Source organism: Scardinius erythrophthalmus (assembly GCF_964197995.2).
Source record: "Scardinius erythrophthalmus genome assembly, chromosome: 15".
NCBI lineage: Eukaryota > Metazoa > Chordata > Actinopteri > Cypriniformes > Leuciscidae > Scardinius > Scardinius erythrophthalmus.
Genome location: NC_138235.1, coordinates 11,753,456 through 11,768,718, shown reverse-complemented (window position 1 = coordinate 11,768,718; position 15,263 = coordinate 11,753,456). Strand labels below are relative to the sequence as shown.

Here is a 15,263-nt window from a genome sequence, read left to right as displayed (position 1 = left end):
TTCACTTTCCAGTGCCTGTGAATGAAGGACACGAGGTTGGGTTATCTCACGTGACGTCCCTGGCTGTCAAAAGTCCTTTTGCTGACAAAAAAACATGAATTTCATGGAAAACGAGGATTTGAAATTTCATGGATTTCATATACTACTACCAAGGTTATTTTGAGAGTTTTGCGTTAAGATCTGTTGAGTCAGACTCTAAACACAGCGCAGGGTTACAGTGAAGAAAGAGAGATGTGATGAATTTCATCTGGACTGAGCAGTGGAACAGGGCGTGGAGTGGTGCATGCTGGGAGTCACTTTACCCTAATAACACACACTACGCCCTCTTTGTCCCTCTATTCCGAGAGCATGAGAGAGGGAAAATGAGTCCAATGCTCATAAGAAAATTGACACTAAATCGGTCCACCCAACTGCCCTTAATAAGTACCAATATCTCCATTTAATATTTTGCAGTTGACTTGCTGATGTTTTCTGTTATGGTTTTGTTTTCTAATTTGTGAATTTCATTCGCATTTCAGGGAGCAGTTCAGGAAAGGAACGGTTCACACAAAAGTAAATATGTTGACATAATTTACTCACCCTTGTGACATTATAAACTGGTATGACTTGATATAAATGCACTTTAAAAGTTATTTGCTGAAAATCTTCCCCTCCGTCACAGCTCATGCATGTTAGTGCATATTCAAACATGTACGATCCATAAGAGTCATACAGGTTTGGAACAACATTAAACTGAGAACTGTTCTTTCAACTTGCTCAGACGTAACATTTAATTATTTTTGAATAATTCAAATATATAATAGATAAAGTTAGTAAAATAGGTAGTAAAATAATTTATCCTAATGTAATTAATAGTTGATAATATTTCATAAATTATCTGCATGTCCTCATAATGTAGGGGGCGTGGCCTGAAACCTGAAAACACACTACAACATAAAGACTTCGGGTCTTCATAATCAGGGCTTGACATTCACACACACACCGGGTGTGTTTCAGCAGTGTTGTGTAACACAGTCATTCCTAATAGACACTTTGGTGGGTTGAATTTGTATAATATATATACATTTTTCAATTGTAGTCTTAATAAGGCATCTGAAATAATAAACTAAGTGCAATCTAGTGTTGTCAAAAATATTGATTTTTCTATATCGATACAGAAATATCTGAAACGCTTCTAACACTCATTTCCCACAGAACAGATACACGACACCATCTGCTTCAGGAGAGCCACAGTCAGTTATGTTATAAGTGAACGTAAACCGTTGAGAAAGAAAATGCATGAGTATCAGTATAATGGATCAGTGCATCAGGTCTTAAAGTGACAGCAGCCTAATAAACCTGCTGCCAAATCATGAGATAACATTGATAATATCTATAAGGCAGTTTTTCCCCATGGTATCGATGTAAGTTCTGTGAGCTGTGAGAATGTTGAATGTTACACACACACAGAGAGAGAGAGAGAGAGAGAGAGAGAGAGAGAGAGAGAGAGAGAGAGAGAGAGAGAGAGAGAGAGAGAGAGAGAGAGAGAGAGAGAGAGAGAGAGAGAGAGAGAGAGAGAGAGAGAGAGAGAGAGAGAGAGAGAGAGAGAGAGAGAGAGAGAGAGAGAGAGAGAGAGATTACATATTATCCAAAGCAGAAGTTCAATCAAATCTGAAGTGTTCTCTACCAAGTTCACTGGCCTTTAGAACAAATTAACTGTGTGTGTGTGTGTGTGTGTGTGTGTGTGTGTGTGTGTGTGTGTGTGTGTGTGTGTGTAGAGAGAGAGCAGTGACAGTGTGTTATGAGTTATGTGTGTTAGTGGAACAGCCAATGGAAAACCGCAGTGAATCATTCCACATACCCCAACCTGTAGCCGTTCAGTGGATGTGAATCACACACACACACACACACACACACACACACACACACACACACACACACACACACACACACACGTTTCAAAACTTTATTTATATATTGTTATACAAATGAGGATGTCTCCAAAAGGAGGTTGTCAGGTTTAGCTCACTTTTGGGTACAGATGGGTCTCAAAATATGGTTAAGTAGGTACACACACACACACACACACACACAATCTCTCCATAATGACAGCTCTGAGTATATGAATATAGACTTTCCCTTTCTCAGCTCACCACACCCTCCTCAGATATTCACACACACACACACACACACACACGGGTGGTGACATCAGTTACCATGAGAGAATACAGGAACGTTTTATTTCTCTCCATTTCTGCTATCCTTCCTTCCTTCCTTTCTTGTCTCTTCACTGCTTTACCAAGTCAAACATCATTATTACAACTGCTCATACATATGGCAGTGGTTTGACCAAATCCTAAACCCCAAGTAACTTCAAGGCCTGTTCACATCAAGACGAATGTTCGGTGAAAATAATAAACATCTGTATGGAGAAGTGTTCAACTCTCTTTCCCAACACTCAACCACTATAGGCATAATACACACTTTCAGGCATCTATACGCACTAAATGTTTACAGAAAATGACGGAGAGAGTCACAATTTTGACAGTATATTGATTGTTTATGTTGCTATGGGTGTTGTGCAGCGATACACAGATCTGTTCGGTGAAGCGGTCATAACCGTACTTTATGGTAAATAAATAAAACACTGCTAAATATTAAAGCATCAGCATCAAGGACCATCCATTTTATAATAATATTTATTTCAAAATGAAGTGGCCACTGAATAGCTGCTTCCCTCTCAGTGTCAGATGAATAACACAATTCACTCCGAGTGTGTAAATCAGGTCTACATTTTTCACACGGTGACGTTTACATGGACACACACACACACACACACTCAAGATGGAGTTTAATGAGGCCTAAAACAATAGGCTGTGCTTCCTGCTTCTATTACTACTGTTTCCCATTCAATAATATCCTGAATACATCCTGGACACACACACACACACACACACACACACACACACAAGCCGGCCAATGACAGCAGCAGAACAGAGAGAAAGAGAGAGGTGTGTGTGTGTGTGTGTGTGTGTGTGTGTGTGTGTGTGTGTGTGTGTGTGTGTGTGTGTGTGTGTGTGTGTGTGTGTGTGTGTGTGTGTGTGTGTGTGTGTGTGTGTGTGTGTGTGTGTGTGTGTGTGTGTGTAATGAGATCGCCTTGGGTGAATTTCCTTTATTTGCTTCCACGGTTTTCCATGGTTGAAGGTTTCAGGTGACACACAAACACATGGTGTCCGTTTCACAAGAACAATCTCAGGTAATAAGGTCACCGAACTCTCGGCAGGGTGTCAAAAGCATGATCTACTGGGTCAATCTTGCCCTTTACCCAGCATGCTCGGCAAAAAACCTTGAGTCAGATGGGAGATACGGAGATAGTCTGAGATATAAAGTTGCATTGAGAACTGTAAACTCACATTGTGAGATATGAAGTCGCAATTACTCTCTCTCTCGCTGGACATCCGACACTAGTCTCACTTCCACACTTTCACTTTTCACGGAGTAATACGCAAGATGTTTGATATGAAAGGACACACTGCTGATTTGACAACACAGTGCTCAGTTTTCTTGCACAGTCCATTCAATGAGCGCTTGATGCACTATCACACAAAATGTGAACGCTTCCCAGAAACTGGCAAGCTGTGATTTGATTGGCTAGTTTCAGTGGCTCTAGTTGTATAGAGTTTTACTAGTTCATTGGGAAACACAATAGGCTGGTAGAATTAACAGAATTAATTAGAATTAACACTTCTGTTCTGAAGATAAAGTAATCACTGGATTTGGAAAAAGTTAGTGGTATTGAGTTGAAATGTATTTCCAGCACTTGCAAGGCAGCCGTGGTTTGATATTAAATGAGTATTGCTATGCTATCTATTTTATTTTATTTTATTTATTTATTATTTATACTAGGAAATTTATTTGAACGATAACTATAACATTAAAGTATAACAATAAAGTTTCAATAATCGCTGTAATTCTGTGAAACTGACACAGAGGAACAACACTGTTGGAATCACTTTCAGAACTATTTCTTTTCCGGCTGATGAACGATAAAAACACTGACAGCCAATCAGAATCCATCCTGCTTTAAAAGCTCAAGCATTCTAATATTTTTATAGTTTTTAGAATGAATGGGCATTTATGTACAATCTATAGTGAGATCTATATTAGCATCCACACCTATGGACAATGCTGTTCTGATTATTATAAGGATACGCTGATGTTTTGCAGCTTTAAATGCTTGAGCTCGTCGACTGGATTCTGATTGGCTGTCAACATTCATCAGCCGGATAAAAAATTCTGAAAGTGATTCCAGTGATTGTGTTGTTGTTGTTGTTGTTGTTATAGTTGTGGTGTGAACTTCACTATTCTCATAGAATTAGAGTGATTATTAAATGAATAATGATTTTTTTATCCATTAATCGAATGTTTAGCATAAAAATTGACAGCAGTGATGGCATTATATCTGTCATGCAATACATCCAATCTGAATTCTTCTGATTGTTCTCTTTTCTTTGCATTTAGTTGCATACTAAGTTTCTAAGTTAATAAATACCATGTCTGACGGACAAGCCAGTTTGGTGTGGTAAACAAATGGCAGATCTGATGCTGCATTTCCTTTACCCACAACCACAACCTAAAACACAAACTTCCCTAAAACTTCACCCATATTCTTTTGCTGCCCTGCAGGCACCGGTATTTCCTTCAAGATATGTAAATCAGAGGAATCCAGGATGTAAAAACAAACACAACTGTGGTTGGAAGCCTTATATGTCACTCAGACAGTCTCAGCAGTTTTTGGGCAGAATAATCTGCAAACCGGCACAGACCATCCAGACGGTCCGGGTCTAGTAAAGGCAGTGGAGCTGACAGACAGATCTGGCCATGAGCACTGCTTATATAACACTTGGCTGCAGTAAAGGAACCGTCTCGCCTCGCTTTACAATACAGTCTGTGTGTGTGTGTGTGTGTGTGTGTGTGTGTGTGTGTGTGTGTGTGTGTGTGTGTGTGTGTGTGTGTGAGAGAGAGAGAGAGAGAGAGAGAGAGAGAAAGAGAGCAAGAATGTGAGTATATTTGGACGGGGGGACATAGATGAAAGAGAGACAGAGACGTGGAAGAAAAGACGTGTTAAACAGAGGAGAGCTTCAACGTTTGTGTGTGTGTGTGTGTGTGTGTGTGTGTGTAGCCCCTGTGTGAGCTGGCAGAGCTTCCGACCTGTGCAGAGAACAAATTAGTCCAGACAAATTAGAGTAGAGAGAATGTGCCCACACCAGAACTACATTACCCAGCATGCATCGGGAAAACAACTATCTACACAAACATTCCTTTTTGAAAGAAATTCATAGTTTTATTCAGCAAGGATCCAATAAATTGATCAAAAATGGCAGTAAAGACATTTAGAATGTCAAAAAAAAAAAATATTTTGAACTTTACTTTCCTGAAAATGTATCACAGTTTTCAGCATTGATGATAATAACAATCAGAAATGTTTCTTGAGCATCAAATCCTCATATTAGAATGATTTCCGAAGGATAATACATCTTTATGCATCGCTTTCTGCCAGGACTTTTACAGGCTTTTCCCAAACCACTGCAGTGACCTTGACGTCCGGGTTAGCAGTAGCATTAGCCTTCAGGCAAGTGTTATTTAATAAACTCCTGATGTACTTACAAACTTTCCAATGCCTCGTTTTATGAGTACAGAACCTATTTGTACTACTGTAGAAGTTTGGTGCCATTCTGGGCATTAGTAGTGGGGTAATTTACGAGATACATCATAGGATCCATTAGCGCCTGCACTAACCATCCGGCTGATATCTCTAAATAAGCTCAACCAAGGGAAAAAAGGCTTCTGGGGGGTGTTTGGCTCAAGGTCATGGTGCAAAGGACCCTAGGTTGATTTTACTCCGAACCATCCCTTTAAGCACATTTATTTGTTGTTTATTTGCTCTATAACAGGCAAACTGGCCTAAAACAAAAAATATCTGTAGCCATTTGAAATTAGTTGAATAATTCAACCACTGAATTTAATCATGATCCAAACAAGGATGCTACTCACATGTAGCATGAACAGTAGCAAAAACCGAATGGTCTTTGTGAAATTATGCTATATAAAACACCTGCACAAAACCAAAACAGCAGATTGACTGAATGAAAATGGAAATTCGCTCTCTGCCAGTAGGTGGCGCTTATGAAACCGCAGAGGTTTTGGTACCGCTGAACACAAAGCGTAAACACTACTTTACACAGAGGTACGAGGAAAACAGAAATGCCATCGAACTTTTCTAAAGACAGTCAGTTCCCTTCAGAGATGCTTTCATATAAACGCAAATTCAATATTTATATTTTTCTTCCTATATTTCGAGCATGGCGAACAGTGTTCTATGAAAGCTTGTTTCAGCCATAGAATTTAAAATATATACATATAAAAGATAATTGCAACTTTTTATCGCACAATTCTGCCTTTTTTCTAATAATTGCGAGATATAAACTGAGGAAAAAGTCAGAATTGTGAGATAATTCAATTTTTTTTTAAACATTTTATTTTGCGATGGGAAGATAGTGTTCTCTCTTCAGCATGTCCCGTCTCTGGCCTGTGTTAACGTCCCGTTTACAGACGTCGTAATATTTTCGCACAAATTACATTAATAATTGGGAAATAATTGCAATGCAGTTTGTGTGCAAGACCAAAATAGAGATCAGCCACACAAAAAAAAAAAAACGATTCGGTCAACTGATGCATCTCTAAAAGTTTGTTCTGTTTTTATGAGACATTTAGGTTAATTTATTAGAAACAGATTATACCAAAATATTACACCAGTGTGGTCAAACAAAACTATTTCATAACTGAAAATCAGTGTTGCTCTACAACCATTGCTACAGGAAAAACACCTGAAAAATATGTGAGAAAATGTTTGTAAACCTTTTGATCAGAATTTCTGTTTGTCCAAAAGTAATAAGCACTACTTATTTTGCATCATAACTCATGGAAACACAGATCTGCTCACTGATATTGATTTGACTGGTACTAACAAGAGTTTTCCTGTATGAAAGGATTTTTCCTGACACCACAAGCCTAGCCAAAAACCAGCGATTAGTTGATTAGTTAGTTCAACGTGGCTTGTTGTAAAAATGACTGGGTTTCCAGGCGGACTGGTAAAACCTGTGCAATCTGACGAAGGAAGTTGCATAAAGTCAATCAGCTTTCCAGACTGAGAAAGCACTTCCCTTTTGTGTGTGCAATATGCAGTCGGTCACTGGACAGTCATCAGTGACTAGTTGATAATTAAACTAAAATCTTACCCACAACAGTGGCATTGACCTAGAAACCTTACCGGAAAACCCTGAATCCAACACACACACATTAAACATCATCACACAAACAAGCTGTTAATAGCTACAGAACGAACAATGCTGGTCAAATCAAAATGCAGCGGTGCTCTAATAAACACTCATACAAAATGTGCAAAAATTTACTTTTACTTTTACCTTTAAGGCTTGTCACTGGGACAGTGGACAACTTTGGACCTCATCTACCCCTAAAAGGTTCATAGTAGAACCTTAAGGGTACATGTTACCCTGCTAATGGGCACATTTCAGAAAAGTTGACAAGCTGTTGTACAGTTTTTCTGGTTTTCAGAGGACTCTCAGGGTTACAGTTACTAAAGGACACTGACCTCCGTTTCATAACAGAGGAAAAGCTCCATTAATTACGTTGATGATTTCTTTGTTCCTCAGAAATCAGCTTGGTTTCTTGTTTTGGCTTTTCCATTAGTGCAATTTGACAGGATGTAGTTTTACAAGGACTTCCTGTTCTCTCGTGTGTGTGTGTGTGTGTGTGTGTGTGTGTGTGTGTGTGTGTGTGTGTGTGTGTGTGTGTGTGTGTGTGTGTGTGTGTGATTTAAAAGAGAAAGTTCAAAAAGAATGCGTGTGAGAGACAGAGATCGTGTGTGTGTGTGTGTGTGTGTGTGTGTGTGTGTGTGTGTGTGTGTGTGTGTGTGTGTGTGTGTGTGTGTGTGTGTGTCTAAACTGATCCCTTATAAAGAAGTAGGAAAGCATCAGGCCCAGTGACTGCATAGTGAACTCTATGGGCCCTATTTAAGGATCTAAGCTCATCGTCTAAAGCGCATGGCACAAGTGCACTTAGGTCGGTCCGAATCCACTTCTGCTAGTTTAACGGCAGGAAAAATGGTCTGCACGCACCCGCCGCATGGTCTAAAAGGGTTGTCCCTATTCTCTTAATGAGTAATGGGTGTTTTGGGCGTAATGTGTAATCTCTCATTCCCTTAAAAAGCCAGTTGCGCTCGCATGGCGAGCATTCGCTATTTACACGGAGGAATCGGCAAGTGTAAAGAGTGAACGCTTCTCTAGTGAGGAAACGGATCTGCTCGTGTGTGAGGTTAAAGCAGACCATCTATGCATTTGCTATTTAAATAACGTGGCACAGGAAGTGAAAATGATAATCGCGTCAGGCTGAAACTAGCAAAACACACTTGTGTTGCGCCTGGCGCTGCATTGCGCTTAGTGTGTGAAAGAGCCCTAAATATTTAGTTGGTAATTTCTAAAGTTATCTATAGTTTAATGTCTTTGGCCAAATATGTGATGATTGACAGTGATAACCATAGCAATGCCAGAATAGATCTGCGCATTAGAGTGTAAATACAAATGAATACAGCTGCCACTTGTTCTATGTAATGTTTTTTTTAGGGACGTATCCCAGACCTAATATCATATATATCGGCTTTATATTACTACTACCCTGCTCTCAAAGATATCTGCATCAGCAATGGCCATCAAAAATAAATCAGAATCCGGTTAAATTCATCACCGGACACACCTTCATCACAGTGTTAATGATTGCTGTCGCTCACGCCGCTGGAAATCACCTGTTCTCATAGCAACAATATATGTAACACCACAGTTTATCACACATAAGATACTTTCCTTCAGACACACGTTCACCTTACTCATACTGACCATACTTCAGTTGTGACAATCTCACAGTTCACTGAACTACAGTTAATCATTATTCCTCCAAAGAAAACATAAACATCAAGAGTTTCACAGTTCAAACTGACCTGAGGAGTTTTATTAAAAGTCTCCTCACGACAAAAATCACATGATTCAATTAATATTCCAAATCAAAACAAACAAAACATGGCCTTACTTTAGCTGGCGGAAAAAAAACACGCACGTGACTATCTCTCCCTCTACAGCATTTTCCCTGGCCGCTCCAACCCAAGAAAACATAACTTTTGCCCGTTACTAGGAGACCAGAATCCTTACAGAAAGAAAGGCATTGTGGTCTGGAAAGGCAAGCGCTGTAAATCCACTGCCACAGTGAAATTCCAACATTCCCAGAGAGAGAGAGAGAATACCTGACAGGAGACCACAGTCTGTAACTGTTAACACATATCCTGCAAAGCAAAACACAGATGTCCTGGGCTCTTCCTTTCATTCAGTCTTTAAAGTCACCATTAAATCAAAATTCACAATTCTTGTTTTTTGTGGAATATTGCTATATTTATTATAAATGATTTTTTTTTTGTTTTAATACATGTGCACTGTAATCTTTAATCAAAGTAACTTCCCCTCGCTCTTGCAGCTCATCTCTTCTCTTCTCTGATGATGCGTTTACTGGCGAGAGGGCGGGACTATAACCTGTCACTCACATGAGATCCACCAATAGCAAACCACAACCATTCAATCAATTCCCCGTGGACAAAATCAAGCCCCGCCCTACATTTGATCTTGTTCCAGAAGCCGTTTCACTCGGTACAATCATAGACAGTAAAAGAAATGGACACAGCGACCCCATTGGATTCAACGGAGACAAAGTGAAGCCAATTAGAAACTCTTACTTCCTGGGGGTCGAGCGTACTGCGCAGACTCAAACTGAGCTTGACTACGTAGATGTGACGTGAGCAAACCGTCTGTCTTCTAGTAGCTGTGCCAAGAGAAATCTGAATCATTCCCTTCCGAGACTTGCAGAGACGGAGAGTGTGAGTAGGAGCTGTCCATGAGCTAGGAGCAGGAGAAACTTTTAGTAGGTGTTCTGATTAATTACTTTGTCATTTTGCCTCCACGTCCTCCCGATTGCCCGCGAGCATCTCCTCCTGTCCATACGGTAATCTCTCTACTGTGCGACAGAGAGTTGCGTGGTTATGACGCAATCGTTAGCCTATTTTTACAAAAACTGCTTCTACGGGGCCATAACGTAAGATACAAGGTAATGAAGCCTTTTATACATTTTCGTGTTTCTTTAGAAATAAATAATGGACAAATGGAGTCTTTAAACGCCTCAGATGTGAAGTTATTCGCTGTCAAAGTGACGCCAAAATGAATGAGTCAATGGGATGCTAACAGCAGGTGGGGGTACGCTAGCCAATGGCGGCGCCCGGGGGTACCTTCAAAATAATAGAAATCCATCCCCCCCTGGGTACAATAGGGACAAAAAGACTATCACAACTTCTGCTTCATACTGACTTCAATGTTGTAAAGTTCATCAATTATGAATTCAATTTCAGCTATAAAGCAACTCTACAGAAGGCAAAAGTGTCATTATTTTGCTCAAGTCAGTTCTATGTTTATTCCTTGGTGGGTTGAGTTTTCCAACAAAACCAAAAAAAAGCTAAAGAGGAAAACATTTTTAAAAAGTTAAATGTCAAATTCAACGGTTCGGTGCAAACAGTCAGATGATGAAAACAGTCCCCAAAATACCGAACCGTGACTTCTGTCCCCCGTTACACCCCAACTGGCCATGCTGTACAACCTACCTAGAAACAGTGAAAAGGCAGCTCAACAACACATTGCTCTGCAGGTAATCTCAGTCTCACCTGATCTCCATTTGATGATGTCAGTGAATTGGTTGTTGTCTCCGCCCTCCGAGGCCTCTGACAGCGTGCCCACGCTAGCCATCTTCCTTCTCAGGAGTCACGGGTACGTCTGACACGCTCGAGTAGAAGTCCGGCTGTCCTTTACATATACAGCCCACTGAAAATCCCTGCAACAGAGCGGGATATGGGGATCAGCCCGAGCTCAAGGCAGTGCGCTGTGGAGAACCCTTTGAAATCCAATACTAGTATATTGTGGTCACGTGACCTCATTAAATTACATCTTTAATTCAGAAGGGAGTCATTATCTCAGAGGGGGAAAAACTTGTCCATTTGGTTTCCAAGCAATTTTGTGAAAAATATCTTAAAGTCCCCCTGTAGTCAACCATTTTATCCCTTAAAGCTCATCTTTAAATATTTTTTCTTCAAAAAATTAAAAATGAATTGTCATGCCTTAAAATATCTTAATAACTGTAACTCGACACCCTTGTCTCATTTATTATACGTGGTTCAATGAATATGCAAATGAGCCCCGCCTCCACTCAGCTCAGAGATCCACTGGTTGACGATCACACGTTGATCTGATTGGTTACAAGGTAGTTTGTGGCGTCAGAAACTCCAGTGATTTCAAAGCGTGTTTTTGAGACTGTCTTTGGTTCACTGCAGTTTTAAAGAGAAAATACTCAGAAATGGTGTCCACTTATGAATTTACACATGGTTTGTCTTAAAGCATATTAAAAACACCACATAGATATATAAACAACATTAAAACCTTGACTTTCACCACTTGGGGACGTTAAGTTTATTTAAGACTCCATTGTGGGATTCGTCAGCAAATGTAGTAGTAGGCCACTCCATGAATACAGGATATCCACATACTGTGCAATATAGGCTTACATACTGCATAATGCTCTTTGAAATGTTTACACACTACACAGACCACAGGAGAGGGGGGTAACCATGTGACCTTACTTTTCTGAACGAGTGCAAAGCGCTGTGGGGGAGCTGGAAAGAACAGAGCAGGGAGAGGCCATGCCGTTTCTTTCCCAATCAAGTGAAACGGTGTGAAATCGGTGTGGAGTGAGCCAGCATGAGCTGTGTGTGTGGAGTGAGCCAGCATGTGTGTGTGGAGTGAGCCAGCATGAGCTGTGTGTGTGGAGTGAGCCAGCATGTGTGTGTGGAGTGAGCCAGCATGAGCTGTGTGTGTGGAGTGAGCCAGCATGAGCTGTGTGTTGAGCAAGTCTACGGCATTACCAATCCAGTCCCAAAAACAAGCATGATCTCATTGATGAAAACCTGTTTTCTTGTGCGAGTGTGAACTACATTGAGTTCTGACTTTGATTCTTTACATCAACACCTCATTCTGAATCGAATTGTAATTGTTATACTGATTCAAATTCTGACTCTCGACAATTCTATACCTCATTCTAATTCATATTCTGTTTCTAATATCATTTAAATTGATTATACCTTTCTGATTCTAATTCTTATGCCAACTTAAATTCTGATTTGAATTATAATTCTTATACGGATTCAAATTCAGATTCTATACCTCATTTAAACTTAAATTCCTGGTTTTGATTTGAATTCTCAGTGATTCAAATCCCGATTCTCACCAATTCTATTTTTCATTCTAATTCTGACTATTTAAATTCTTATTATATCTTCATCATGCAAATTATTATGCCAACTAAAATTCTGAATTGAATTGTTATTCTTACACCAAATCAAAATTCTAATAATAATAATTGTTTTGTGTTTATAATTATTCTAATTCTTACTAATTCCATTTCCAATTCTAACTTGGATTCCAATACTGACTCTATTTAGGTTCAGATTCTAATTCACATTTATTTTAATTACTATAAGTTTTGATTCGATTCTATTTTTTACCTTACAAAAAAAAAATAGTAAGGTTTTAAATTTTAAATTGACTCAATTGATTTTTTCAATACTTGGAAAAAAAAGTCAAGTGAGAAAAGTCCAACTTGTATTTGTGTGAACTTGCAACTTCCATGAAAACTTTAATTTACACAACAACAGCGTTTTGAGGGCCTGAAAACGGGTTTCAAAGTGCACGTTTTTGAAAACGATATCGTTATCGCCTCCATGTAAACAACAAAAGCACGAAGTTGTGAAAACGGTGACGTCATGCACATGCGTATTACATATTCAGTCTATAGGCGTGCAGTGACATCGCCACCTACTGGCCTGGCATGAATAATACAGCGTTTTTAGTTGTTTTCATGAATCCGTGTAAACGGGGATCGTTTTGACTACGGGGTCGTCTGTACGCGGAAAACGCAAAGGAAAACCTTTTCCGTTTTTAGTACATCGTTGTCGTGGAAACGTAACCCTCAGATAATGCAACTGAAACGACACTGCAGAATACGATGATATTTCATTACTTCAAGTATTAAATGATGATTAAAACACCCTCTGGTCCTCACACTGGGCAGTGCAAGTCATAGCAGGGAGTTAGTGGTGTCTAAGGTTGACCTAAATCTACAGTGAGATCAACAGAGCAGGGAAAAACATCGGCCCTACGGCACCAACCGGCAGATGCACAATCAGGAGTGAGATGTTATCACCACATTCAGCACCCATACCAGAGAACACCAGGTCCTGTGTGTGTGTGTGTGTGTGTGTGTGTGTGTGGGACAAGTTGTAACAGGAGCTGTCACCCAGCCAAACAGGTGACCACGCATTCATTCTGTAGCTCCCCCTACATTCCTTCCCTCAAAACACGCTCGCTGGTAACCGGTCAGGTCCTCCACCAGCAGACTCTCAGAGAACAGCTCTCAGAGCAGCTGATGGACGTGATGACGTCACCCATCAGTAATGAGGTAATGAGCAGGAATGTCGAGAGTCGCTGGAGAGGATAGAAACAAAGCTCCCTCTGACAATTTACAGCACGTCTTGTCCAAGAAAGGCCGGGCTTCAGCTTCATAAATGTGTTGGCATGCAGCGATACTGGATGACGCAAACCTCTATCTTTAGATTCCTGCAAAGAAAACTTTGTGCCCCCATTTTCTCAACTTCCAACCCACCTAAAGCCTGCTTGTGACTTGAAATAGCCAAAAACCTTGAATGTGCATGCATGCATGATTATACAAACTACCGGTAAATGAAGTAGTCAATAGCTAGAATAATGTGTGCTCTGGATTTTAAAAAAAGGCAACAGCGAGAGAAAAATGCCATTTTTAGAGGAAAAGCATGTGCCAAGTTGATACCTGCATGAACCAGACCATAACAACTCACACGAACCCCCAAAAAACCATAACACTGACCCTAAAAGACATTAACTTGGATAAATGACTATAATCTCAAACAACTTTAACCTTGACAAGAGCCCAAACTAAACCTACACAACTTTAATCAACTCAACTAACTCTAGCCAAGCCTAGCTCTAACTAAAATCTTACTTTAACTTCAAGTTGCTGCCTTAAATTAAGTACAATCAACTTGAATGTTTAAGTCATTTCAACTTAAATTCCATTAAAATGACTTAAAAAAATGAGTTGAACTTTGTATAACTTATTTTGATGAGTTAAAACAATGTAAAAACATATGTTGTCATAACATATTGATCATATTTTTTTTACAGTATCTGTGACCCTAACTAAAATGTCTACCAAGCAAACACTAACTCAAAATCTAACTTTACCTCTTGCAATCCACTATAGTTTAAGTTTTCCTACAGTGCTTCCAAGTAACTTCTAGTAACTGTAGGTCAGACAGACCATTAGAGAAAGCAAAAGAGCAAATAAGACTCAAGAGACACTTACAACATTTCACAGACGCTTAGCCTTCATTCATCTGTGTGTTTATTTATTTAGTTTAACTTGTTTAGGTCATTTGGTCAGCCGTGTTCAGACGCTCATAATTCAACAAACATTTCAAAGTTTTGCGAACATGATTTTAAAAGCAGCGGCTCTCACCTTTGCGTGATGAATCTCTCTCAGTGCAGTACAGTGACTTTATATCATTTGGTAAATAATGAATCATTGACTGTTATTAGGGCATGTTCAGCGCTCCACACTGCCAACTCGTCTAATGCTCCAGATCTTCCACGGGAGATTCACAACTCCATCCAGAAAACATCCAAGTTATCCAACTCGATTGTTTTGGCGCTCCGGGAGTATTTCACTCCGCCACAAAGTTTCCTTTCCTCATGAATAACAAAAGGAGAGTTGCAGCGCGTCCCGAGCCACTCCACGAGCTCCGCCCACGCGCACAGCAGGAATGATGGACACGTGACGTCACGAGGCGCGCGAGCTCCAGGCGTGCTGGGCTGAATGGCGAGCGCGTCCCCGTGTGGAATAGTGTGGACGCGCTCGTCATTCACGTCAGTGTACAGCACTAATCGCTGCTGTATTGAATGTCAGGATACATCTTTCTACTTTTTCTACAGTTTTAGAAATTCTATGAATATATTTTTAGAAACTTTATAGGC

General features: G+C 39.9%; 1 protein-coding gene across 4 annotated transcripts in view; it reads right to left on the bottom strand.

Annotated features, from left to right (window-relative positions):
- Positions 1–15,045, bottom strand: part of utrn (utrophin) — a gene marked incomplete at its 3' end in the record, with an annotated part of 241,125 nt that extends 226,080 nt beyond the window's left edge. For all 4 annotated transcript variants that reach the window (XM_081386596.1, XM_081386598.1, XM_081386599.1 and 1 more), the window contains exons 1-2: positions 14,749–15,045; positions 10,811–10,977 (exon numbers count right to left, since the gene is read on the bottom strand). In XM_081386596.1, the coding sequence (XP_081242722.1) occupies positions 10,811–10,892 (82 nt within the window). In that variant the 5' untranslated portion in view covers positions 10,893–10,977; positions 14,749–15,045. The remainder of the gene's footprint in view (positions 1–10,810; positions 10,978–14,748) is intronic.
- Between the last annotated feature and the right edge of the window lie 218 nt (positions 15,046–15,263).